Here is a 19,684-nt window from a genome sequence, read left to right on the forward strand (position 1 = left end):
ATTTGTGAGACCCGAAGGATTTTTCTGAGGAACAGCAACAGTTAAATTGTTCAGGACAAACAAGGGACTCATATCACATATCACTAAACAAGAAAACACAGCTGTGGTTCATTCAGGTAACAACACAGTGTTAAGAATCAAGCGTATGTAAACTTTTGAACAGGGTCCTTTTTATAAATTCAACTATTATTTTCTCTTGTGGGCTATATGTAAATGTCTTTTATGTGAAATATCTAATTCATGTCAGTACTAAATAAAAAAATAACATGCATTTTGTATGATCCCTCTTATTTTGGTCAAACAATTAACATTTTGCAGATTCTGCAAGGTGTATGTAAACTTTTAACCTCAACTGTAAATACAAATTAAATGAAGATGCACTACTATTCAAACGTTTTCATTTGTTGTGTAATTTTATTTGAATTATATTTGATTTTATGTGAAAACAGTAATGTTGTGGAATATTATTACAATTTAAAATAACTGTTTTCTATTTTAATATATTTTAAAATGTGATATTTTTTTGTGTTTTCCTGTGATAACAAAGCTGCAATTACCATTGCCAAGTTTCAGAAGTCATTACTCCAGTCTTTAATGTCACATTGTCCTTTAGAAATCATTTTAATATGCTAAACATTCAGGATTCTTTGCATTTATTTGTAGTAAAAAGTAACAATATTTTGTAACATTATGAAAGTCTGTACTGCCACTTTTGATCAATTTAAAAAGAGTTCACCCAAAAATGAACATTCTGTCATTAATTACTCATCCTCATGTCGTTCCAAACCTGTAAGACCTTCATTCATCTTCAGAACACAAATTAAGATATTTTTGAGGAAATCCATGAGCTTTTTTTTTTTTTTTTTTTGACCCTGCATACACAGCAACACAACGGACACATTAAAGGCTCAGAAAGGTTGTAAGGAAATAGTCGCTAATGTGCATTACAAAACAATATTTGATTTTTGTTACAATGTACTCCTACTTTTCACTGGAACAGTGACAACAAGCTGTTGTCATACTGGTAAAGATAAATTGCATAACTTAACAAATTGAATCTTACTGTTATTGAAAATAATGATTTTTGGAATGATTCAGATGCATTTGTACAGTGTCAGTGATACGACAATCCGCTCATGTTCACTATTACTGTCTTAGTGCGTGTGCTGGAGGGGGGATGTTCATATGAAGTGCGGTTAATTGAGGGTGACTATGGTAAGGATTTCTCTCTGCTCTGTGCCCGTCCCATGAGGCACGTCCCTAGTCGCTCCAGTTTTCATGTAGAGCAGCTCCCAGTCTTTCTCTCATGCAGTCTTTTCATCTCTCCACGAGAAACCGTAGGACTTAAATACAGCTGCATATTTAAACGCCGCTAATTAAGATCTCCAGACTCTTCTCGTTCCTGCAAGGTTAAACATGGAAAACGATGAGATTAGCATGATAGGCGAGCGTTATGGTGATTTCCCTGCAATGGCTTCCACTGATTCGTGATCTTATGCGTGAAGCCCTTCAAACATGTCTGTTGGCAGGGTCGGGGTCGCACGTCACTCTCGATTGTGTAGATCGTATCAGAGCTAATCTCACTGCTTCAGGGTATTGAACTCACTGACCACGAGCTGACTATTTAGTTTGACATGTAGGGTTTGATACTGTAAAAACAAAGATCAGTCACTTGTGCTAAAGGAGCGCTAGTCAACACGCAGACCACATGTGGACCTCAAGCCATATTTATATGGCCCACTTTTATATATCGTGGTGTATCTGACACACGAGCAGAAAACTCATAGTTTTCTCATATATCAGTTTTCTCATATATTATTTTACAATGGCTTAAGATGTGTCATTTTACTTCTGGTAGTTCACTTATTTCTTTTTTTTAATATATTGTAAAATATAAATTACTCCTGTGATGATAGCTGAATTTTCAGCAGTCATTACTCAAGTCTTTGGTGTCACATAATCATTCAGAAATCATTCTAATGCTGGGGACACACTACACGACTAGCAGAAGCATTCTAAGACTGACCTGAACACACTTAACGATTGTTTCCACCGACTGGAACCGATTTTAGTCTTTGACAATCGGAAAGGAGCACAAACCTAATGACTGAGTCACTCCACTCCACAACACACTTAACGATTGGTGAGTCACGACTGGACAAATTCTGCCAAACCCAAAAAAATTAAATAAAAAATACAGTGTAGGCTACTCCAACTGCAGCATCTACCCGCGCTCCCTCAGCCGCACCAAAATACAACACCGCGGTACTTTATTTGACACCCGTTTTACCTATTGAAACGTTGTAACGCATTTTTATTATAATATGTCTTTTCAAATGCCTAGGTCTGTTTAATTTCCTTAATTATAACATTTCTAGCACTACTTTTAAAAGGTTTATTCAAGCAATAATATATAAATGATATCATGCATGCTTGTCTAAAATCAGGGATTAGAAACGAATTGGTTCCAGGTAAAATGGTATTTTTTTCTTTACATTTACAGAGAATGAAACGAACGAAATTAAACATTAGCCTACTTAATAAATTCAAGGCACTATAATTTTCTTATCCATTTGATACAACTGTTATAGCTATACAATTAATTTATATAGAATAATTGTACTTCGTCATATTCGTGATTTATGAAATTATATATAAAAACTTCGTTTTGAAGTGTAAGCTATTCGTTTTGTTTGTATATTTATTATGAAGAAAATTCGTTAACCTAGCCTTTAAAGTTGATTTAATATTGTTTTAGAAGAAGTTAAAAGTTAAGAAAAAAAATAGGATTAAGCCTGTAGTTTATATATATTTAGGGAAATAGGCTAATCTTTTTTCTTGACTTTTCTTACACTGCAGATCGAAATAAAATCATTCTTGATCATCTTTAAAATAGGAGAATCACTGAGAATCAGAGCGCGGGGCACAAACGAACGCGGGGTTAGTTGTAACGCGTGGTTCAAATATTTCCACACATGCAAGCATAACCAAATTTTCAGTATTTACTAGTTGGCGTAGCAACACTATGCATAGAAAAAAGTGCGCCAAAATGCAAAAGCCTTTTGAAGATATCGCAGAATATTTTGTTTACCATAGTAAAAGTACATTTCTGGCTGAAATATTTTTTTCATTTCAGCTTTTGGTGTTCATTTAAAATGAGACAAATAGGCTATTATATTTTATTCTCCAATCTGTTGTTTATCAGTTTAGAAAGTTTATTAATGGTTCTCAAACCAGCAAGACAGTAACCTGTATTATATTCCAGTGGCGCAGAGAACGTTGTAACACTGTGTTATTAAACTATGATATTCGATGCAATTTACACTATTGACTTTCATGGATTTTATTGAGAAATGTAAAGCATTTTGGCTCGTTTATGTGTGTTGTTTATGTGTGTCGTGTTCTTTGCGAGCTGTGTGTGGACAATGTGTGTCCACATTGTTTTGAACTACTGTACAGCTGTGTGTTGCGATCAGGGCCGTTCTAACCATGTGGCAATGTGTTCATTGTCAAACTCCAAAATTGGATTCTTTTTATTATTATTTTTTTTAAACGTCATTACTTTATTTGAAAAAGTGAATGCATGCATTTTATTGACAAAATATTTTAGTTTGTTGTGTAAATGTTTTTCATTCGATCAGATAGCATTTTAAGCTGTCATATGGTCGTGTTATAATGTACCCCACCTACGGGGCATGTTGTCACATTTCATTACCTTTCTTTTGAGGTAAATAACGAAAAACGTATACACTGTAAATATGAAACAAAGCCACATATTTGTACTAGACAAGTGTGAAAACAATGTGGACAAAAATTGTACTCCGAACCCCTCACAGACTAGGCTATACAAACCATGAAATTCAAAAAGTGTTATGCGCTCCCCTTTTGAAAACGAAACTATTTAAATCTGTGTAGCCTTAAGTTATGAATGAAAAGAAAGGCGAAATAAATCACATCAAGACCAATCTGTATTTTTCTTGTAATCAAGAACATTTTTTTGGACAAAATTACCTAATTAAATGCAGAATTATGTTTGACAGTGAACGCATCTCCACCGCATAGCTGCATAAAATCGCTGGTGTCAGTCGCAAATATTAAACATGTTTAAAAAAATCTTAGTGAAAACGACTGGCTCTTGAATTCTAAGATTATTATCTTTAGACACCACACACTATGCGATTCTTTGTGACGACTATAAACAGCGACTGAGCCCGACTGGAACAGACTATGCCCGACTAGGCACGATCTGTGATCAAGACCAAATTCCATTCATAATCGGCATGAAAATCGTGTAGTGTGTTCTCGGCATAATATGTGACCCTGGACCACAAAACCAGCCTTAAGCCAGTTTATTTGTAGCAATAGCCAAAAAATACACTGTACAGGTCAAAATTATTATTTTCCTTTATGCCAAAAATCATTAGGATATTAAGTAAAGATCAGGTTTAGAGTGCGGATCGGGCCGCATTTTTCTGTCCGAGCCCGCCCCGCGTCCGACAGAGCAGTAACCGAACCCGACCCGAGCCCGACAGGCATTAAGATATTTATGTCCGAGCCCGATCCCAGCCCGACACAGTTAAAATCTAATTTTTTCTCATACTAATGACACATGCACTTTTTTTGTGTGGAAAGCCCGCTTTTAAGCATCTGTAGGAAGCAGTGATGCGTGGGTTGATCTAAAATGAGCGGGTGTCTGCAGTTACGAGTCATCCAAAAATATTTTTAATGATATTCGGTTTGCGGTCGGTTGGGTCGTTTGAAATAAATAGGGATGCACCGATACGAATCGGCCGATAATGCTTGCGCGTTTTGTCAGTAAAGCGGGTTCTGTAATCAGCGGTAAATGCCATCAGGTGCGTGATTTCACGTTGAGCCGTATATACTACACACAGCCGTTGTTCACTGATGAGCTGCGCAAATCAATGTTCATTATCAGTGTGAATGTGCGCAGCTCGTCAGTGAACAACGGCTGTGTGTAGTATATACGGCTCAACGTGAAATCACGCACCTGATGGCATTTACCACTGATTACAGAACCGGCTTTACTGACAAAACGCGCAAGTGATCGGCCGATACGGATCGGTGCATCCCTAGAAATAAAGATGCTAAATAAACATTTGTAATTTATATAGTAGGCTACTAGACACAATTTTCTATGAAATACATAGACCTACACTTTATTGGCTGAATAATATTTACCTTTTGAATGTTGAGCATTATTAACTGTTGAATAAATGCTGAGGCGGGACAAAATGCCCGATTTCCAACACGCTGAACTGAGCAATGCCATTGTACTATTTTAATAGGCTACTTTTAAACGAATATAGCTCAGTAATGTCAGTTTTATGTATTTCCTGAGAGGGGGTGGGATTTTTGTTGGGAAAGTCGGGGGAGAGACGCACACTTCGATTAGACTGGATAAACACATGCAGCATCCTAATTGTTAAGAAAATGGTTTTCCTAATAAATGTCTCGACTATTTTGATTATGTCCAATGCTTCTCTTTCTTTTTGGTATTATTAGACACATCTCACTATGTCTTTTCAAATGCCTAGGTCTGTTTAAATTCCTTAAACAATAATATATAAATTATCTCATGTATATGCTTGTTTAAAACCAGGGATTCAAAACGAATTCCAAGTAAAAACGGAAATTAAACATTACTTAATAATATCAAAGCACTATAATTTCATTATTCATCTGATATAATTATTTTAGCTATACAATTAATATATATATAAAATAATATTATTTTGTCTTATTCGTGATTCCTGAATTTATATGACTTCGTTTTGGAGTGCATTCATTATGTTTGTATAAGAAAATTTGTTAACCTAGCCTATTAAGTTGATTTAATATTCTTGATCATTTTTAGAAGTTAAAAGTTAAGAAAAAAGGAATTAGCTTGTAGTCTATATACTTAAGCCTATAGGCTAATCTTTTTCTTAACTTTTATTACACTGTAGATCGAAATAAAATAATTCTTGATTAACATCGGAGAATCACTGACATAATTATAGAGTACTTCGAAAACAAAACTATTTAAATCTGTATAAAGGAAAGACAAAATAAATCACAACAAGAACAATCTGTATTTTTCTTGTAATCAAGGACATTTCTTTTGACAAAATTACCTAATTAATGCCGAATGATGTTTGACAGTGAACGCATCAACACCGCATAGCCGCATTTAATCGCTGGTGTCAGTCGCAAATATTAAACAAGCAGGTCGGGTACAATATATTATTTTTTTGCGGTCCGAGTTGCGGGCGGGTTAGTTGAAAACGTTGGTCGGGTTCGGGTTGTTTATACATTGATCCGCGCATCACTGGTAGGAAGGCGTTCGAAATGTCAACAGATGAGAGCATCAGCGCACACGGGGCAAAAAGCGCCGTTATAACACAGGCGCACACTATCGCGCTGATGTGACCGAGCCCGACCCGAACCCGAGCATCCTTTCTAAATATCTGTCCGAACCCGGCCCGGCCCGTCGGGTACCGTCAGGTACTGTCGGGCTCGGGTCGGGTATCCATCCTCTAATCAGGTTCCATAAAGATATTTTGTAAATTTCCTACTGCAAATATATTAAAACTTAATTTCTGGTTGGTAATATGCATTGCTAAGAACTTCATTTGGACAACTTTAAAGGTGATTTTCTCAGTCTTTAGATTTTTTTTTTGCACAGATTCCAGATTTTCAAGTACTTTTATCTAAGCCTAGGGGTGTGCGATATACTGTAGTCAGCATTTGAAGTGATTTAAAAAAAGTTAATCCTAAGACAAGAACAGGTATTGTTTTGGTTTTAGGACATCTGTGATGAAAGGTTTTGATCCACTTCAAATGTTGACTACTATATATTGTCTACGATAATATCGTAATTGTTGTTGAAACGATATGCGATTTGACATTATCGAATATATCACAGAAACCAAACAAAAACATTGATTTGATGAACAGGAATGTCACTGTTCAATAAACCAGAAGTTAATATTAAGTGACTTTCATTTTAGACATAACAGTCATTGTTTTTGCTGTATTTCAACAACAAATATAGTTCTAAACAAAGTCACAGCAGAACTGTTTTGCATCTCTGAGCTACACAGAATGGTGTTTCGTTACTGAATAAATCAGCCATTTAAACGAATCGGTTGAATCAATGACTCAATTAATCACTCATTCAGTCATTTGCTTTGGGAGTCCTAAACCTGTCAAAGCACAATAACACTCTTAGCACAATATTGTCTAATTATGGTTAGCTACAAAATTATGAAGAGATAAAAGAGATAAATAGATGCTTTTAAAATTGTTACATTATAAGCCGATCACTGGACTTTAGTCTGAGAAATCCATTTAATTGAGGTATTGTATCCAGTTTTTTTTAAATTGTTGCTTTATATAAACATGCTGAAGGATATGTTTGGCTTGCTTACAAAGCATAAAATGCAATGTCCCCATAGCCTTTCAAATTACATAGCTCCTTACATAGTTATCATGAAGAGCATTACCCATCATTTCCTTTACCAACTTCTTGGTTAACTGCACATAAAGCTGCCTCCTCTATAACTATATTATCTGTTAACATCTGCTCACTCATACCTGTATTTTGACCTGTCGGTTTATTACATTTTGTGAGTCCTGTAGCAGCCTAAGTGAGGTGTGTTTGTGTTGTGAGGAAGTGACAGATGCTCTGCTGTGATGAGATCTGGGAGAGGCGGAGAGAAAAAAACAACTGCAAGGTGTGTATCTCCATAGCAACAAGCATAAGTCTGGGACCTGGGGATGCACACGGCATCACAAGGTGTCTGTGTAATAAGTGCCACCCTGAGGAGAATCTCTTATATGTCTAGCTCCAGAGGACTGATACCCTCTGTACAGAAAATGCTCCCTCCCCATTTACTGTACCTAAAAAACATTGATGGAGAATCCAAGATGCTTTCGGTAACATTTGATATGTTTCTCAACTTAAGAAATATTTTCACTGGAATGAATGTAATTCGGGGTTTGTAAATATGGAAAAGAATTGTGACCCTGGACCACAAAACCAGTCAAAAGTAGCACAGGTATATTTGTAGCAATAGCCAAAAATACATTGTATTGGTCAAAATTGTCAATTTTTCTTTTATGGCAAAAATCATTAGGATATTAAGTAAAGATCATGTTTAGTAAGACATTTAGTAAGTTTCCTACCGTAAACATATCAAAACTTAATTTTTGATTAGTAATTTGCATTGCTAAGAACTTCATTTGGACAACTTTTTATCAATTTTATCAGTATTTTTTAATCAATATTTTTTTGCACCCACAGATTCCAGATTTTTAAATGGTTGATATTGTCCTATCCTAACGAACCATTCATCAATGCAAAGCTTATTTATTCAGCTTTCAGATAATGTATAAATCTCAATTTTAAAAACCTTTATGACTGGTTTTGTGGTGCAGGGTCACAATTGTGGAAAATCATGAAAATTGACATGAAGAAATATATAAGAATTGATGCATGGAGAAAGAATTAAGTAAAAGTGACTTTTTTAAGATTTTTTGTTTGTTTTACATTTCGGCAACAGAGCTCCCGCCACAGAATGGGGTTTCCACATTCCAGGAAAATCTGGAGCTATCAGAGAATTTTACAAGTGTGTTTGTCAGGCCTGGAAAAGTCATTTAAAGTGTCTGTATTCTGATTAGATGAGTGGTTTTCAACTAGAGGCCAGGGCCCACTAGGGGGCCTCAGCAAGCTTCTAAGGAGGCCTCAAAATGATTTAAATGATTTAAAGGCAAAACAAGCATTAAAATGGGCTTAAATATTTAGAAATCATGTTATGATTTCTTATATTTTAATTCACCCCCTCACCCTAGCCTAATTGTCAAAGTGTTATTTATAGACCCGCAAAAATCATGTAAATTAATAATCTCATATCTTGTATTTTTTATTTAATTTTTTTTAAATGAACATACATTTTTCTACTTATGCCAATCTATAAATATTTGATCAGGTTGAAATTGTAAGTAGAAATATTTTTATAAATCCTTTTTTTTTATTATTCAGTGCGGGCCTATGAGTCAAAAATTTGAGAACCACTTTTTATAGGTATTAATAATAATAATAATGATAATAATAATTAATCATTTGCACTCAGTTTTGAAGTATTTTCTTAGCCAGATATTGCTGTTTCTCTTACATTAGCCCTATCCTGCCTCAGAAAATCAGGGAACCATGTTGAGAAAGTGTAGGTACCCTGACCTTTTTTATTAATATTAATGTCACAATAAAAATACAAAGATTTACCTAAAGGAAAAGTTCACTTCCAGAATGAAAATGTCCTGATAATTTACACCCCCAAGATGTTTATGTCTTTCTTTCTTCAGTCAAAAAAAAGAAATTAAGGCTTTTGAGGAAAACATTCCATATAGTTCCCACGAAATGAGGGTCATATCTAGCAAAATGATCATTTTCTAAGAAGAATTCAAATGTGTATACTTTTCAACCACAAATGCTTGTCTTGCACTAGCTCGACTTCACACATTATGAAATCATGCTTGTATGACGTAGGCAGAAGTACTGACCCAGTGTTTACAAAGCAAACGTGCAAAGAAAGTCAAATGCCCTATACAAAAAAAAAAATAAGGTAAAACAACTATGTTGGACTATTTTGAAATTGGAGGTTGGAGTTTTTTGCCCTACGATTACGTAATGACTACGCCTTAGACGTAATGCACGCAGTGTAGAGCTAGTGCAAGACAAGCAATTGTGGTTGAAAAATTGTGGTATAATTTTTATTTTTTTTATTTTTACAAACTTTTATTGTTTTTATTTGATTTGATTGTTTCGCTAGATAAGACTGTTATTCCTCAGCTGGGATCGTGCAGAGCCCTTTGAATCTGCATTGAAGCTGCAGTTTGGACCTTTAACCCATTGATCCCCATTGAAGTCCTCTATAAGGAGAAAAATCCTGGAATGTTTTCCTCAAAAAAACAAAAAAATTTTGCGACTAAAGACATGAACATTTTGGATGACATGGAGGTGAGTAAATAATCAGGAAATTTTCATTCTGAAATGAGGTTTTGTATAGATACTGAATGAATGAATACACCTTTTGTTTTCTCCAAACTCGCTTTCCTCGCTAAGTTCCTTAGCTTTCACTGTAGCCTATGTTTTATAAACTCTATATAATTTTCTGTAAAGCAAGGACTGTTTAAAATAGATCATGGTGAAACATTTACAACCGAGTCTGTCAAAGTGACAGATAATGATTTGGTAGTACAAACTCTGCCTGTACTCTCCTCCACAGATGGCCGCTAACATGCCATTGAGAGCGAGCGACGTTCAATTATATTGACCTCAAAAACCTGTTCTCTCTGTGAGGTCTGATTCATATCTCCACATCACAATGCCTTTGTCTCATCTCGTCTCGTAACTCGCTCACAGTCTGAAACCAGGGCTAGAAAGTGCTTTTGATCAAAATAAACCCACTCAGCGTTTTCTGGCCTCCGTTTGAAGTCACGGCTCATCTTGGAAAGCCTGTCATTACGCTTTAGCAGCGTGTGCGGAGTGTGTGTCTGTAGTAGGAGGCGCTGTCAGTGTGCTGTAATTACATTTAAGGTGTCTCCTCTGTACTTAGACTGGGCTCAGGTCCTGTAATTTCAGCCTACCAGGACGTGTTACACCATTCTCGTACCTTTAGTGCTTTCATCTGTCCTGTGTAGTCGAAGAATTGAATGTGTAATGCAGGATTTAATTTCTCATCAGTCAGTAAATGAAGATGCCTTTGTGAAAGTGAGAGCGATCGGTGGCACACCGTGAGATGGAAAATACTCCCTCGGGCCGGTGTATAATATGCTTTTTTTTCTTTTTCTCTTTGTAATGAAATGCTTCTTAATTCACTGGGAATTCAGTGAGCGTTTGAGCTGTTTCGCAAACAGACGAGTTTAATATCTAATGCGGTCTCCACAAAAGAAGCTGATGTTTGCTTTTTCTTGTGTCAGTCTTTTTATCTTGCTTTAGAACAGTGCCTGGGTTTTTGTTGAGACTGCGTCCCATGAATGTCCCAGGTATTTTTTTGTATGATTTATCTAATGGCTTGTTTGTTTGATAAAATAATTGTAGTGAATGAGAAAGCTTTTGCATGTCTGATCAAGCAGCCTTTGTTGTCTGTTGCAGTTGTATACTGTAGATGAATGGTGATTAAAAGAATGTATAAGAATGTATATCGATAGCATTAATGGAATAATGTCCATTACCACAGACAATTTTTTTTCTTCTTCCTTTTTTTATTTTAGTAACAGTAATGCACTTACAGTGGAAGTACAGGGGGTCATGCTCTTGCACGGTGGGGGTGTCAAAGCAGAAATGTGGAACTTATGAATAATGCAGTCCTAAAAAATGTATTTATTTTTGAGTTGTAAGTTGTATAATCATCATTTAAGTAAGGCTGGTGAATTAGTTATTCATCACTGTAATTCATGTAAAAAGTTTGTTTATTGTTTATTGTTTTATGCATGGTAAGTGCCAGAATTGTTCATAAATTAAATAAATAGCTGTTTCCAGCTATTTCTAGCTGTTTTAGAAAATTAAAAAATGTAAAACATCATCATAAAAAAACTATATGTATTTTTATTACTACTATTATATTACTATTATTTACACTTGCACAATTATACTATTACATTTTGTGGTAATTGCCATTATGTCTCAAATATATTATTATTTTAAGTGTTTAATTATTATTTTTATTTGTAGTATATTTTTTTCTTCTAATTATTAAATTATGTTTTGTGGTAATTAGCATTGTTAAATGTGTTAACAGGGTTCGTACGGGTGCTTGAATTCCTTGAAAATGCTTGAATTTTAATGTAGTGTTTTCAAGGTTTGAAAAATGCTTGGATTTTGGATGAAGTGCTTGAAAGTGCTTGAATATGCAGTTGCATCGGTTTCATATTTATTCGCTTTCATACTAAATAGTTATTTTTTGTCATGCTTATAATATGTAAAAGAAAGAAAAGAAAAAACAGGTCCGCTCGAGTGTGCACGTGAGGCTGTAGTGATCTGCCGGTCTTTCTTGCTGCGCGCCCTCTGATGGAGCAGAGCGGTAGATAAAACAAGCCAGTTATCAGGAGGTTGTTGCATCAGTCCTCGATGGCTTGAAAACGACAAATAAGAATTATGTTTAAAACGACAATTTGGGGATCGCAAAATTGCCAGCCCGATGTCCCGGGGCTATTGTGTTTTCCAGTCGGGCTACTAAAATGTCTTACTATCTATCTACTATCTATCTATTTACTATCTTAAAGTAGAGGGCTCGTGCGGGTCATTACAAACTCATCAATTTAGCCTTATCAAAGTAAAGGCCATACAAAGTTTTAAATGTATTAAATAGTATAAGAAAAGGCTTAATTATAAGTTTAAGAGCTAGGGACGGATATACGAGAATCGCGATAGGGCTGGATAAAACTTCAAAAGGCAATGATGTCATATTGAATAAACATACACACTGCACGTTTCAAAGTCAAAACGCGGCACGGATGTCTTTATATGAATGTATCTGAAGGGAACCGTCTGTCCTCAGAAACGTGTCTTTGGCATTTACATTTCATGCCTGATAAAACTGCGTTAATGCTGATTTGTGTACAGCCGTTACTAGGAAACCGTAATATTTCAGCACTCCTAAAGCGCCCCCTCGTGACAGGGAATGAATTTGCGAATATTCAGCTGTTTAGCAAGATTATTACAAATATTGGCCCATGTTTTTATGCAGCAAACACATAAGAGTTGTAAATGTAAAAGTTATGTGCTTTCTAAAAATCTAAACAATTAAGACAGTGATATTTATGTTTTAAATAAATTATACTTGATTTATCCATTTTAAAGGTATAAAGGCTGAAATGCCATTGTATAAGATGTTTTGTTTTTGTGAAAATCTGAACTATAAATCATGTCATTTTATGGCTTAATGTTACTGTACATTGTTCAACCCCACTACAGTGTTCATTTTACTTGTGCAGCTCTTAAAAAGGGTCATAAATTGCCTTAAATTGATATTTAAAAATTCTGCAGATACACTGTAAATAGTGAAAAAAATACCTTGATATTTGTGAATAGGAAATCAGGTAGGAGTCTAAATATCAATCAAAAATATTTTCAATGTTTAAAAAATGGTCTTTTTTCATTTGGGCCAGTTAAATTGTATTATTAATTTTATAGTGTCTTTTTGACTACCTTTTAGTAGGCTACTTTTAGGCTGGAATGTGAAATGTATTTGTGAAAATCCTTCAAGTTTTAGAAAGTTTTCAAGTTTTAGAATTTTAGTTTATCATTTTTTTTTACAGTCATTTTATAGTAGTCATTAATGTGTTACCATAGACATTGCCCTACTCCACTCATACAGTATTACTTTTATTTGTGCAGGTCTTAAAAAGCCTTTAAATTTTATTTTTAAAACACTACAGATACTCAGTAAATTATATTAATTATATATGTTAAATTATATAATTTGTATACTGAATGTTGACTATTTATATGGGGCAATGTTATATGCAATCTAGACAGTTGTTTTTTTAATAGCACAATAACATCTGATTTAAAATTTAGAACTCGTGTCTGTGAATATGTAATTTCAAATCAAATCAAAATTTATTTGTTAAGCACCTTAAAAAACACAGCGTGTACCAAAGTGCTGTACAACACTATAAACACAATAAAAACACAGATATAGATAATAATAATATAGAAACACGGATTCTTTAATAATTTGCCACAGTGCTGGAATATCTTGAAAATGCACCTTGAAAGTGCTTGAAAAGTGCTTGAATTTTACTTTAGAAAAGGTGTAAGAACCCTGTGTTAACTTTTTGACTATTTATTTATAGAATATTATTATATTTATATATTTTTTGTAGTGTTTTATTCTCATTAATAAATTACATTTTGTGGTAATCAGCATTTTGTCTGAAATGTATTATTATTTGTATTTATTTATAGTATATTATTATTCTTGATATAATATTTGTACTGTATTCATTTTTTTTCTTATTAAATTACAATTTGTGGTAATCAGCGTTATGTCTGAAATGTATTGTTTTTTTTATTAATTTATTTATATTTATTATTATTATTATTGTTGTTATTATTATATTTTATGTATTTGTATTTATTTTTCTTATTCTTGTTAAATCACATTTTGTGGTAATCAGCATTATGAACTAAATATATTATTGTTTTGATTTATTTATAGATTATTGCGATTATTATTATATATTTTGTAGTGTAGTAGTTTTTTTCTTATTCTTATTAAATTACATTTTGTGGTAATCAGCATTATGTCAGAAAAAAATATTTTTTTTGTTATTTATAGTATACTATATTATTATTATTATTATTATTATTATTATATATTTTTGTAGTGTATTCATTTTTTCTTATTCTTATTAAATTACATTTTGTGGCAATCAGCATTATGTCTCAAATATGTTATTATTTTGATTATTTATTGATAGTATATTATTCATATAATTTTTTGTAGTGTATACATTTTTTTCTTACTAAATTACATTTTGTTGTAATTGACATTTGTCTCAAATATATTATTATTTTGATTTATTTATAGAATATTCTTCTTCTTCTTCTTAATAATAATTAATTTTTGTTTTAGTGTATTTGCTTATTAAATTAACTTTCTGTGGTATTCAGAATTATGCCTCAAATATATTATTATTTTGTTTTTTAGAGTGTATTATTATTATTATTATTATATATTATTTTTATTATTTATTTATATTGTTATTGTTATTATTATTTGTAGTGTATTTTTTCTTATTATTAAATTAAATTTGTGGTAATCAGCAATATGCCTCAAATATATTATTAATTATTTATTTATAGTGTATTATTATTATTATTATTATTATTATTATTATTATTATTATTATATTTTTGTAGTGTATTAATTAGTTTCTTATTAAATTACGTTTAGAATGAATCAGCATTATGTCTCAAATATATTATTTTGATTATTTATAGTTTATTATTATTATTTTATTATTATTATTTGTAGTGTGCTCATTTTTTTATTATTGTTGAATTACATTTCGTGATAATCAGTATGATGCCTCGAATACGGTTTGCCAGAGCTTATCTTGTATTGAACCTGTAAGTTTCCTATAACAGATCCTAGCCAGATCTCTGTATCAGTGCTCTGGCGAGTGGCCTTGAAGTGTTTACACGTGAGAGTGTGTATCAAAGCAACAAAGCTTTAAAATAAGCCTTCGTAAACTGGTTAGCAATTAAAGCGTTTCAGTTCGCATGAATCTCATAACTGCATAATTGGTTAAGGATTTGCGTTGTGTATCTGTGTCCGGTGCTCAGAGAGCTGGATTTAGATGCATACGCACATTTACACGGGCACACACATACACGCTCTTTTTCCTCGTCTCCCGTTCGAGAGCTCGTTGCATCTCCCTCCCCCTTCCACTCTCCAACCTCCCCTCGCCAGTGCTGTGCTGTGATTGGATGAGCGCTGACAGTTTCCACAGAAGCTTCTCGAATACCTTTCATCAAAAGGCCCTGACTGCAGTCATTTTTCACTGACCCGGGGCAAAAGTGCAAAGACTTAATATGCAGGTACTTCTAGCGTAATCAAGAGAAATTAGCCATGCACTTACGAGTCCATATGCTTCCTGTAACACGTTCCTAATCGCCTATCACAATGGCCCGACTCAGATGCGAGAGAAAAGCAGAGGAGGACGGGGAAACTGTAGCGATTGGTCGGCCTAGCTCGTGGCAGGCAGGCTGAGCTGGACTTAATCAGGGATTGGCGTCACTGATTCCAGCTTAGCACTGCGACTGCGCCACTGGAGAGCGTCTGTGCTGCAAACATGGCGTGAAAGAGAGCAAGGGGCCAAGACTGGGGGAGGGACGTGCCGGTGAGGGAGAGAGAAAGGGAAAAGGGAAATTGAAAGGACATGTTCACGCTAGCTCAGGATTCATGTTTTTGTGTAGCGTTAAGGCCACGTCACATTTGGCCTCTCCAGTACATAATCTATAGTGTATGTGAGCCTCTCTTTCAGCCAATAGGAATGAAGCAGTGGATTCTGAAGGGTGTAGTTCACCTGAGTGATTTAGTAATGTACTGGGTAACAATTACACATACTGGCAAGTTAAATATAACTTTACACATTTGACGTTAGGTGTTGGTAGCCAGAAGGTTGAACTCTGTTGCATTTCCATAGTTACTGCTTAAATTCTTGTTAGCAGATACTTAACCCAAGCACATTCTCTACACTTAATAGTGGTGGGAATCGTTCGGTACCTCATGATTCGATTCATATGTGACCCTGGACCACAAAACTAGTCTTAAGTAGCACGGGTATATTTGTAGCAATAGCCAAAAACACATTCTATGGGTCAAAATTGTCGATTTTTCTTTTATGCCAAAAATCATTAGGATATTAAGTAAAGATCATGTTCCATGAAGATATTTTGTTAGTTTCCTACCATATATCAAAACTTAATTTTTGATTAGTAATATGCATTGCTACGAACTTCATTTGGACAACTTTAAAGGCAATTTTCTCAATATTTAGATTTATTGCAACCTCAGATTTCAGATTTATAAATAGTTGTATCTTGGCCAAATATTGCTCTTTTCTAAGAAATTCTTGGGGTCCAGTGTTTGCTAAAGACTCTGTGTGTGCTTGCACTTCCCCCGGACGAGAAGAACTCTGCTCTGCATGTTTGCAGCATAAAAATATCAGTTGATTTTCGCATTGGTCTGAACGGAAACAGCAGACGAGTTGATTGAAAATGCAAATTTATTCTCTGCCAGCAGGAGGTGCTTTTGGACCTGCAGAAATGCAGTTTCCCCCATAATAGCAGCGCTGCGCTCACAAACGCTACTTTGTCAGGCGTTATAGAAAAGATTAAATGAAAATGACATTGAAGCTTTTCTGAAGACAGTCCGTTTCCATCAGAGATACATTGAAAGAAAAACACCAGTGCCACATTTTGAAACGTGCCTTGCTCATGTTTATTCAACGAAACCTTTTTGGAAAATTTATTTGTGGCAGTCAGTTTTGATATTTTGGTGGGCCACCACAAATAAATCAGTGTATAGGAAACACTGGGATCGGCGCCGATCAAGCATTTTTAACTGATCCGAATTAGCTCTCCTAAGCCTATCCTAATTTTACATCTGCTGTCATGCCAGTGTCGTGCAGTAGGTGGCGATATGCACCTTTTAGTGGGTTTGCACACTTATTGTATTTGATACTTTTGTAATGATCACTTATTAATTTATTGTTTACTTTTATCAGCAGTCAGACTATTTGAGATGTCATTGCTATGGGTTATGTCTTGCTTCGGATTTGACTGACAGACTGGCGTTCTGTCACCGTGAGCTTGATGCTTTCTAACCATGTCTTTACATTTTTCCTTTTATGTTGCAATTATTCTGTGTATTGTACATTATAAAATAAAGTTTATATCAGCAGTCCCATATTCATAATTGTGACCAAACAGTCTGTTTACCATTGTAACATGTTTACATCTGCTAGTGTCTTTATACAGTATGTGTAAGAGTGTGTCTTATATATATTTACATATATATATTACTCTTACTCTTTGCACAATAGTGTGTACACTGGATTGGTTTTAATAATTTTTAATGTATTTGAATTGTGCGCCTAACACTGAATATACAAGTATCATATTGAGATTCAGTGTCGGTAGATACTCTGATCGGATCGGATCGGAAGCACAAAAAAACTGATCAGGGCATTCCTAGTAACTAATATATAAATAATGATTATATCAGTATGTATATGCCATCATTTATGTCATTTGCTAAGCTCTATTGGATGAGTAGTTCAGTCATTAAGTACACAGTCTTGTACCTTTGTCTGTTTTCCCTAATTTACTTAGTCTTAAAGTGGGCTGTTTGATTCATGACTTGGACCTCTTTTTTGACAGAGAAAACAAGCCGGGAAAATACTGGAACAAAGACTACTAAAAAGAATTGGCGGTCACTGTTGAGCTTTATTACAAACCAGCATTTTGTATTAACCAGTTGCAGAACTGTTATAGAAGTTTGAAGTCTTAGATATTTTACTCTGTCACTCTAAAATTCTGAAACTACTAACTATGCACAAAAAGCCTAGAAACCCAAGTATAGTAGACTCAAAGTGTTTTTTTTCCTCCTCCAAGCTTCAGCTCCACCGCCAGGTTTTTCCCCCAGCAGAATGAGCATCTCCCCCGTCTGCGAGCTAGGAGTACGTTACGTAAGTCCGGCACTCATTCACGCAGATGTTTGCGTTCCCTCTGCTTCATCTTTCCCTCTGCCTCAGGCGGAGATCTGCCTGTATCAGGCTCTCTGATGGCTAATTGTGTAACCGTTTCTGCCTCCTCCACAACTCGGATGCGTGAAGATAAACGGCACTTTCGTTTCCTTTCGTCTCCCTCTCCACGAGATCCCCTGTGCGTCTAGACCAGCTGCGATAGGCAAAGACAGGCGAACGACATCCGCGATGGTCTCGCACCCGCTCTTCCCTCCCGAATCCTCTCATAGCTGTCCCTCCAAAGACACTTCCTGTTTGCTTTCATTATGGCATGTGCTAAAATTAACTTTATCCTTCCCTTCTCCCCCTTCTCTCTCTCTGTCTCTCTTTCTCTCATTCTTTCATCTCTGTGTCCACAGTGCCAGACTCTGCCAAGCCCAGCCCCACCCCTCCTCCCCCCACCAACCCGTCCGTGCCCTCAGCCAGCAGCAGCACTGGTGGCAATGGCAAGCGTGCACCCTCCGGCAACCAACAGCAGCAGCCGGCAACCCCTCGCTACCCGCCCCGAGAGGTGCCCCCTCGTTTCCGTCAACACGAACACAAGCAGCTACTGAAACGGGGCCAACCTCTGCCCACCAGAAGTACGGCTCTTGCACAGCCAGTGTCCGCCAACCCTACGTCTCAGCCCTTCTCCTGCCAAACCCACCCAGGTCAGCCTCTCCTGCATGATGTACACTGGGCAGCCTGCTGAGTCAAGGTGCAGCCCAGAAAACACTTAAAACCCATAGTTGGTGAATTTGTGGTCTGTTTTGACATTTTGTTATGTAATATTGCAAAGGACGGTGGAGGAGCTGGTTGTGGCAGGGGGTTTGGATCAAGCCTGTGCTCATGCAGCACTAAGTTAGATTTTTTTCTTGTTCAAGAATCCGTTTAACTCATATATACATCACAATAGGGAAAAATAGTTGGTAGTTTCATCACTTTACAGTGTTGCAATGACCATCTTTTTGCTGTTTTTGGGGTGAAGTTAGTGGGATTTTGTCCACAAAATGATAAGAGCACACATTATTACATTTTATTTTATTATTTCACGCAAGCCATTCTCATTTTCTTATGCATACAGTGTTGGACACAGGATTTCTGGTACGGAAAACAAATACTTTACGGGAATTCCTTAAGCTTTTTGTTGTTACTGTGGCAGTCAACAACAGCACATATTGAATACGTTTAAGTTTAATTAATTCCATCAATCTTTTTTACCCAGTTTTAACATGGATTTCTATAGAGACCGGAACACGAGAGCACCCAAACGGAAGTTAGAATCCATCTTGGTGGTGTTCATTGGTTACTCATTTTATATTAGTAACGATTAATCCCCTTGTATTGTGCATTGCTCTTACTCATAGAAAAATGTTTTGATTAA

The 19,684-nt window shown here is 35.3% G+C and overlaps 1 protein-coding gene across 1 annotated transcript in view; it reads left to right on the forward strand.

Annotated features, from left to right (window-relative positions):
• tnrc6c1 (trinucleotide repeat containing adaptor 6C1) overlaps positions 1–19,684 on the forward strand; it is a 68,479-nt gene that overhangs the window by 24,096 nt on the left and 24,699 nt on the right. Inside the window, exon 4 of the mRNA XM_073832448.1 lies at positions 18,681–18,971. Coding sequence (XP_073688549.1) covers positions 18,681–18,971 — 291 coding nt within the window. The remainder of the gene's footprint in view (positions 1–18,680; positions 18,972–19,684) is intronic.

The sequence above is a fragment of the Garra rufa genome, chromosome 1 (assembly GCF_049309525.1).
Source record: "Garra rufa chromosome 1, GarRuf1.0, whole genome shotgun sequence".
NCBI classification, from domain to species: domain Eukaryota; kingdom Metazoa; phylum Chordata; class Actinopteri; order Cypriniformes; family Cyprinidae; genus Garra; species Garra rufa.